Source organism: Siphateles boraxobius, unplaced genomic scaffold, assembly GCF_051911475.1.
Source record: "Siphateles boraxobius isolate OS27281-9 unplaced genomic scaffold, OSU_SipBor_1 66, whole genome shotgun sequence".
NCBI classification, from domain to species: domain Eukaryota; kingdom Metazoa; phylum Chordata; class Actinopteri; order Cypriniformes; family Leuciscidae; genus Siphateles; species Siphateles boraxobius.
Window position 1 is genome coordinate 8,437,714 of NW_027509193.1, and position 8,242 is coordinate 8,445,955.

At 37.7% G+C, this 8,242-nt stretch overlaps 1 protein-coding gene and 1 long non-coding RNA gene across 3 annotated transcripts in view; both read left to right on the top strand.

Moving 5' to 3' along the window:
• The window catches only part of LOC143721541 (uncharacterized), a 323,157-nt gene that overhangs the window by 180,157 nt on the left and 134,758 nt on the right, over positions 1–8,242 (top strand). The gene's annotated exons all lie outside the window — the stretch shown is intronic.
• On the top strand, positions 1,058–8,185 carry LOC143722408 (GTPase IMAP family member 7-like). 2 transcript variants are annotated; one of them, XM_077213814.1, is made up of 4 exons: positions 1,058–1,142; positions 1,246–1,329; positions 1,474–1,533; positions 5,350–8,185. In XM_077213814.1, exons 2-4 carry the CDS (start codon positions 1,248–1,250, stop codon positions 6,165–6,167), a joined length of 960 nt encoding a protein of 319 aa, XP_077069929.1. In that variant the 5' UTR covers positions 1,058–1,142; positions 1,246–1,247; the 3' UTR covers positions 6,168–8,185. The 2 variants fall into 2 exon arrangements, with proteins under 2 accessions (XP_077069929.1, XP_077069928.1); XM_077213813.1 differs by lacking the exon at positions 1,058–1,142 and adding an exon at positions 1,611–1,646 and having other exon boundaries at positions 1,250–1,329; positions 5,350–6,576.

Genomic DNA, 8,242 nt, shown 5'->3' on the forward strand with positions numbered 1-8,242 from the left:
GTTTCTAAATGAAACTTGTCTAGAAGACATATGCAGCGCAACAGTCCTCAAAGAAACGTCCCCTCCTAACTTTACTTTTTTGAGTGTCTGCAGAGCTGTTAGGAGAGGTGGGGGTGTAGCTTCTCTTTTTAAAGATTTCTTTCAATGTAAACAAATATCATTTGAGAATTACCCGTCTTTCGAATACCTGGGTATTGTGTTAAAAGGTGCTCCACGCACTCTTTATGTTTGATGGGTTATATCAATTAAAACTAAATTGATTAAAACTAATAACATGACTAAAAAGTTGCATAATCTGTATGACGTGCCTGACAGAAGGTTCCATATCTTTTCTTCTTGTGTTCTGATTTGAATATACTTACATATGCTTGAGTTAGTTAATGACAAACAGATGGCATCTAGAGATAGCACCGTTTGAGGAAGGGTTTTGTTGTTGTTGAATAGCTGAGCTCACAGGTGTTATTTCAGTATGCACTTCCTGACAACAAATCACACATCACCTCCTGACACACCATAAGATGAACCATTATGTTTTGCATTTAACTTGTGTGTAAATATTAAAAACTGCACAAGTCATCTTAAATTTAAATTGTAACCCCATTTTTACCCAAGCAGGAAAATATTTTTGAACAATATTTATCGTCACAAAGAGAAACTACTAAATGCAGTAGATGAGCAAATTAATACTCTTGGCTGCTTCCACAATATATTTTGAAGTCAGTTGACAAATATTTAATTTATGTATTTTTTATAATTTAAATGGAAATCAAAGTAATCAAAACGTTATTCTTAACTTAAAAAGCTCATTCCACTCACGTTAGCTCAGCATACCTGAGAAATGTGTCAGATTGCAAACGGAAGAGTCTGACTGATTGAAATCCTTCAGAAAAACTGAAGCCCTCCCATTTTACTCATGTCACTTGTACTACTGAAATTGTTTGCATATCTTAAAAAGGTTTAGCTCCATTTCTTATCATAAATGCCTGTTAGAAGACAGATAGAATACCTCTCATTCGTTTTGTGCAACCTTTAAAGACACTGGTTAAACAGGATTCACAGTCATTCATAGTGGCGAAGGAACTCAGATTCAAGCATTTACACTCTGTCTCTGAATCCAGAATCATACATCAGCTCTGACCATTGTGAGTATTTTCTTGAACATATCTGTTATAAATAAAGAGACTAAACTGGTAAAATAGGTGAGTCACATATTTCATTCATTAAGTTGTTTTCTGTTAAAAAAAGCGATGGCTTCAGATGAGAAGCTGTGGGACAGTCTGATGGCTGAACTAGATAAAGAAACCTTTGAACTGGACTCATCACTAAGCTGTGAGTTATTGATTCAATATATCTCTGTCCAATATAATATAGGTCTGAACCAATTCATTCAAATCAAATCATTACTATAATCTGTGCTTTTACTGAAAGATATACGAGGTCTTTAAAACTAATGAATATTAATATCTTATGTAGCTGAGACTGATGAACTATACGAAAATGTAAGAACAGACTCAGTGTCACCAACCCTGCAAGGTAAGCAAAAATCTGAAAACTATATATATATATATATATACACAATTATTAATATGTTCTTTATTTGGTTATTCAAGACTTAAAAACAAATTCAAAATCACCCTCTTTGAATGGTAAGCATGATATTAATTACCATTGGCAATCAGGGACGTGCAGAGAGTTCCTCAGGGGCAGGGGCTCACATGTAAAAAGGGGCATATATATATGCTCATCAAGGTTGCATTTATTTGATCAAATATACAGAAAAACATTGTTGTATTGTGAAATATTACTACAATTTAAAATAATGGTTTTAATATACTTATAACATTTTATACTTTTTCAGGATTCTGAGTTTAAAAAGTAAAAAAAACACACAAAAAAACAGCATTTATTTAAAATGGAAATCTTCTGTACTAATATACCATTCAAAAGTTTGGGGTCAGTAATTGTCTTTCTTTCATTCTTTTTAAAAAATAAATTTATACTTTTTTTTCAGCAAGGATGTGTTAAATTGATAAGAATTGATAATAAAGACATACAATAATTTTAATTTTAATTAAATGCAGTTCTTTTTTAACTTCTTATTCATCAATGAATCCTGAAAAAAGTATCACAGGTTCCAAAAAACATTAAGCAGCACAACTGTTTCCGACATTGATAATAAATCAGCATATTACAATGATTTCTGAAGGATCATGTGACACTAAAGACTGGAGTAATGATGCTGAAAGTTCAGCTTTGCATCACAGAAAATAAATTAGATTTTAAAGTAGGCCTATATTAAATAGAAAACCATTATTTTAAATTGTAATTTATTTCTGTATTTTTGATAAAAAAAATAATAATTGCAAGCTTGATATGCATAAGAGACTTCTTTAAAAACATAAAAAATAGTAATGTGTCCAAATTTTTGACCGGTACTGTACACACTATACCATTGCTGCATAGTTGATGTGCATTGATGTCACATGTAATTAGCATGTCAAATATCTGAGACAGCAAGACAAAAGGGACTGCAGTATGCATTCGAGGGACATATCCACGACATAATATGCAACCGATTAGAGAATAATTTAATAAAAATTGAAGCTAAAGCCTATAGTCGCAGCAGCCGCCGCCTCATAAGCTGACCATTCAAATGGGAAACACAAATTGAGGAACAGCTATGTTCGTGCACAGCAGTGTAAGTGAAATGTGAAACTAATCTACTAATTATAAATCAAACAGTTTATCCATAAATCTTGTGGAATAACAGTAACACTAACACCGGGAGAGCCGCGATCGGATTGGGTTAAAGTTACTCAGTCAGGGGTAGTAGGCCGTCGATAAACAAAATGCTGAAATATATTTTAAAGTATGTCAGTGAGCCTCCGTCTTGTCTTTAAACTTCTTATTTCACGTTAAAACATGTGCATTATTATGAACAAAGAACCGTAATTATTTCCAACTTCCAAGCAATATGTGTTTTTGTTAATCCTGTCGACACTTAGTTGTGAATGGGGTTTCCCACACTGCTTGATCCGCGCCGATCTTTTCTCCCCTTGGCTTTTCGATTTTCGGGAAAAAAAAAATTCCACTCCCCCGTCCAAACTTTTAGGATACCGGTAATCTGATTTGCACAGTCCATACGCACAACACTTCGGCATGTTTCCCTCCCTCGAAAGCTTGCCAGACCTCCCGCGCCTAGTTACGGTTGCTAAGACACGATTGGCCAGTGGCGGTTTTCGGGCGTGGCTTAGCGAAGGGTCAATTATCAAAAATGTCAAAATAATAAAGTTATTTCACGTCACCATTTCGCCTGCTGTTGTCAGCCTACACTTCATATAGTAGGCCTGTAGGTGGCGCCTGGGCTTCATTTAACCAACTATCATAGTTTAATCAAATGGTAAACGGTGTCATAGGCCCTGTCCCAATATTCACACTACGCCCTAAGGTGTTCCTCGAAGTGGACACTTGTTGAAAGTGCATTTAGCGGAGTAAGTGGTCAAGGGCCCGAAGCTGCAAGAGCAGAATTGGGACAGTTTTGCACACATCACTATCTACATCACTTCTGTTTGCAATGAAGCCCTTACTTTCAAATAATAAACTTGTCTGCTCATGTTATGGGCATGTTAACTTACTCATATCCCTGGCTAAAGGCATTTCTGTGCCCCGTGAATAGCCGCTCATTCTCTACCCTGAACTTTATAAAATTGAAAGTCAGCTCGTTGGACCCTGACAAAAGAAAGGGAAATCATTGTATCGTCATGTATTATGTTATTCGCTCCTATTCTGATAAAAAAACGATTTTCACTTACACTAAATTTCTTCTCCATTTGTTTGTCCTCTTGTCGGCTTCCTTTTTCTTCTGAGTTTTCCCGCTGCCGACCAGCACCATAGCAACCGTTTTGCTTCCCCATTGGTTAGCTGTTCGAAACGTCACGACACTACAAGGATTCTGGATAATAGGCGATAGCAAAGTGAGGTTCTGATGCGCACTTGCGAAAAGGGTGCATTAAGTGCGCTGATGATCACCCCTGGAGAACACCATTAGAGGATCGGGACACCCTACGGTCTTGCACCCCTTAGCGAGAACGCGCATTGTGGGGCACAAGGGCGGAAGTGCGGATATTGGGACAGGGCCATCGACTAAATACAAGTGACTTGAATACTACTTACCATTAATGCTACTTTTGGTGCTGGTTTTGTGTAGTGCTTTGTAGTCAATTAACATCCTTGTTTCAACGACGCAGATTCAAATGTCAATTAGTCTGTCTATATAATTTTCAAACGATTTATGAATGAATGGAAAATTACTGCTCCACTTCATATTGTCCAATGAAATTGTAACTTGTTGTGCCCAGATGACGATTGGTTGGTGTATAATAGGCTACATGTCAAACAGACATCAATGAATTATGTAATATTTTATGTAATATGTGGATTTGTATTTGAATCGACACACTAGGCCTAGCTTTGATTATTGAACAAAAAAAAGTTGAAAAATAGTTTGGTTTATTTTTTTCCTGCTGTCGAGCCATATATTCACTGAAAGAACCATATTTGGTTCAAGATCATCGGTTCCCGAGTAGACTGTGGAATACTTTTACAACAGTGCATTTTCGTTTTAAAACGCTTATTCTTTGCTACGATTAGCCTACGCCTGCAGTCCACACTATACTCTGGAGTTTTAGGCGAAAACTGGACCGAAGCAAAGTAGTCCGAAGCAAGACACCCCATAATATATTATGGCATTATGGTACGGAAGGGCGTAAGGACAAAATGTATTTTATGGAAGGGCGTAAACTAAGACAAATATGTATTTAGATGTTACGTGCACAGACGATATAACGCGTGTTTGCGTCTAAACGTGATTTCATGTACAGACTTAATGTTTTGGCCAATGGCAAGGCGGAAAAAATTTAAAATTTGCATAAAATTTTATCACAAAAAGATTTGTCCAAAAAGTCACAAGATTTGTTGGTGGGTTTTCTTTCTTTTTTTAATTAAAGAAAAATTCACTAAAAATGGTATGTTTGGCAACACAGTATTTAAGTCAGTATTCTGGAGATGGTGACCTTAAGTGGTGGGAAGTGGTATAACTGTGGAACACTTAAAGGGATAGTTCACCCAAGATGAAAATTCTGTCATGATTTACTCACCTTCATGTTGTTGCAAGCTATTTGATTTTCTTTCTTTTTTTCGGGGAATACACGAGAATTCCAAATTCAATGCACACAGGTTTGGAAAGATATAAGGGTGAGTAAATGATTTTCATTTTTGGGTGAACTGTCCCTTTAATATCTTCTGCTACCTAGTTTAAAATCTCAACTTATGTGCATAATCCTTTTCCAGCTGAAGCAGAGGAATTGCGCATCATGTTACTGGGGGCGATGGGGTCTGGAAAAAGCTCAACTGGAAACACCATTCTCAGGTGGAACGCCTTCAACACGGACATGCAACTGAGCAGAGTCACAAAGTTCTGTGAAAGAGCATCTGGAAACATCAACGGCCGGCCCGTGGCCATAATCGACACGCCGGGACTGAATAAGATTAATCGAATAGAGAAGGAGGTGATCAGGGAGATCATGAAATCTGTCTCTCTCTATAAACCAGGACCGCACGTGTTTCTGCTGGTTCTGCCGCTGGGAAACTTAACCAACGAGGACAAGAACATGCATAAGCTGATCCAGAACATGTTCGGAAAGAACGTTTGGAATTACACAGTTGTTCTTTTCACACATGGAGATCGACTAGAAGGGAAAATGCAGAATGACTTGATTGCCAGCTCAGACAAAGACCTTAGAGACTTTATTCGCACTTGCAGTGGTGGATTTGTGTTCTTTAATAACAAGAACACAGGAAACTTTGAGCAAGTGACTAAACTTCTGGAGAAGATTGATACTTTGGTGGCCATCAATGGCAGAGGCTGCTACACAAATTCGTTTTACCCAAACTCAGAAAGAAAGAAACGTGAAAAACAAGAGAAGATTCTGGAGGAGAGACAGGTGGAAATTGCACGAAAGGAGCGAGAGCTGGAGGAGAATTATGAAAATGAGGAGTTAGAGAGGAAAAAGCGTGAGCTCTGGAGAGAGGAAGAGGAAGACGCACGGAAACTAGCTGAGAATCCACAAAGACGCAAATCTGTAACAAAATTACAGATCATTCATTAATCCAACCATTTTATAAACTGTACTCGAAATTACTGATAGATTAATGGAATTAATGTAATATTCCCAGTAGGTGATCATCTATATTATTCAGGTTTTACATTACTGCTGCAAACTGTTGTTGTGTTGTTTTAATTAACTGTGTATGTAATAACAATAACAATTCACTGTCACTGTTTAGTATGTTTTAAAATCCATTTTAAATATGAGGACTTAGGAAATGTCCTCATAAATCACATTCATGTTGTAATACCAGTGTAATACCCATGTCATTATACAAATTTCTGCAGTCCTCATAAATCACACACACACACACACACACACACACACACACACACACACACACACACACACACACACACACACACACACACACACACACACACTTACACACACACACACACACACACACACACTTTTTATGGAAATTTCTAAATTATGAAACAATTCAATTGGCACTGGAAAATCTGTGATTCTGTCATTCATCTCGGATTATACCTGCTTTATTCTATGGGTGTGTCCCAATTCGCATACTATCAATCCTAAATAGTATTCGAAAATAGAATTAGTACGTCCCAAATCGTAGTATGTTGAAATAAGTGTTCCAAAGATACCCGGATGGTTTACTATTTCCGGTCAGAATCCGAAGTGCAGATCGATGCACACCCTAACTCTAGGCTAATATTGCCCACAGTTCATCGCGCGTTGGACGAGGATTCGGTTAGAACTACAAACACGAGTGAAAAGTGTTAAAAAAAAACTAGAGTCCGGCGGTTATGTAGAGAGGTTTAGATAAAGGGGTTTGAGTGATTAATTATCAGTATCTAACCTGACGAAAATGTATTATTCAACGTTGTATACATTATATTGCATCTGCAGCAGCATTGTGAACTTTTGTAAAGATAAGTTTAGCCATTACCTTTTAAATACATCATTATATTCAAATTGCAAATACATGAGGAGAGTCTCCGCATGAAAGACCCACAACTGGCAGATGAACGTGCTCTCCGAAACGGTAGGAAATCAAATTAGATTGAATGGAGGATTTTAACTGTGACAAGATGATTGACAGGATGCACGCAACAGATCTGTCCGTTAAAGATGACGTGATAGTATGTCCCAAAGCTTGTCTACTCTTTTGCTACACACTCAAAAGTATGTACTTTTTCTTCACAAAAAGAGTATATACTTTTAGGGCGTAGCACAAGTAGGCGAATTGGGACGCAGCATCTGAGTTGCTTTTTCAGCAGCAGTAATGACACATTGCCCCTTGTTCTTGATGTTGTCCTTAATCATTGCAAGAGCTGGAGAGTTCTCCCCGGTTAGATATGCTTTCCCTTCAGCTTTGGTGGTTTCTCTGTAAATATATGTACTGAAGGAACTTTTGAAAGTCCTCCTCCTCTGCTAGTGTTTTTCGAATGTGTTTCTCCAGGTTTGACCTGCTGCCTTTGAATGCTGGAATATTTGTCCGCATCTCTCCAGCTAGATCAATTGCAGCCTTGTTGTAGGCTCTCTTGAGAATGGGGGTTTTCAGCTCACTACAAATCAAGGCTCTAAATATTGCAGCAGATTTAGCTCCTTTGCAGAATCTCTGGAACACACTGTAGTGTTCAGGTTTCTTTATCTCTAAATAAATCAGAGGATCATTGTTGTTTCTGAACACCTGATGGAGCTCTGCAAACTTCTTGTTGCCATCCTTCTCAGGGGCAGGGCACAATTTGGAGAATTACAACCAACAGGCTCCTTCGATGCAAAGAGAATCTTTTATGTGGCATCTGTTCGAGGATTGGTGTTCTTCCTGAGGGAAAACCCACAGAGATGTGCAGTCGGATCAGTGCTTCCTTCCTGTAGAAGAGGTTGGAGAGTAGGCTGTCCCCTCTACCTTAATCCTCTACCTTAATGTGGCTGCTACAGTGGCAGTGGACACAGGGACGGTTCTAGACATTTGGAGGCACTAGGCAAAATTTATGTTGGAGGTCTCCTGTACCACAACCCTCCTAATAAAAAGCACTTGAAACCAATTTGATTCCTAACCTTTTTTATACAAAAGTTGTCATTCAAATGTGTATATTTTTAGT

What these genes read in the sequence shown, in the direction of transcription:
- LOC143722408 (XM_077213813.1), top strand. Translation starts at nt 1,281, where the DNA reads ATGGCTGAACTAGATAAAGAAACCTTTGAACTGGACTCATCACTAAGC. An exon ending in ACTGGACTCATCACTAAGCT is followed by an intron (nt 1,330 to 1,473) that starts GTGAGTTATTGA and finishes TATCTTATGTAG; the next exon opens with CTGAGACTGATGAACTATAC. An exon ending in AAAATCACCCTCTTTGAATG is followed by an intron (nt 1,647 to 5,349) that starts GTAAGCATGATA and finishes ATCCTTTTCCAG; the next exon opens with CTGAAGCAGAGGAATTGCGC.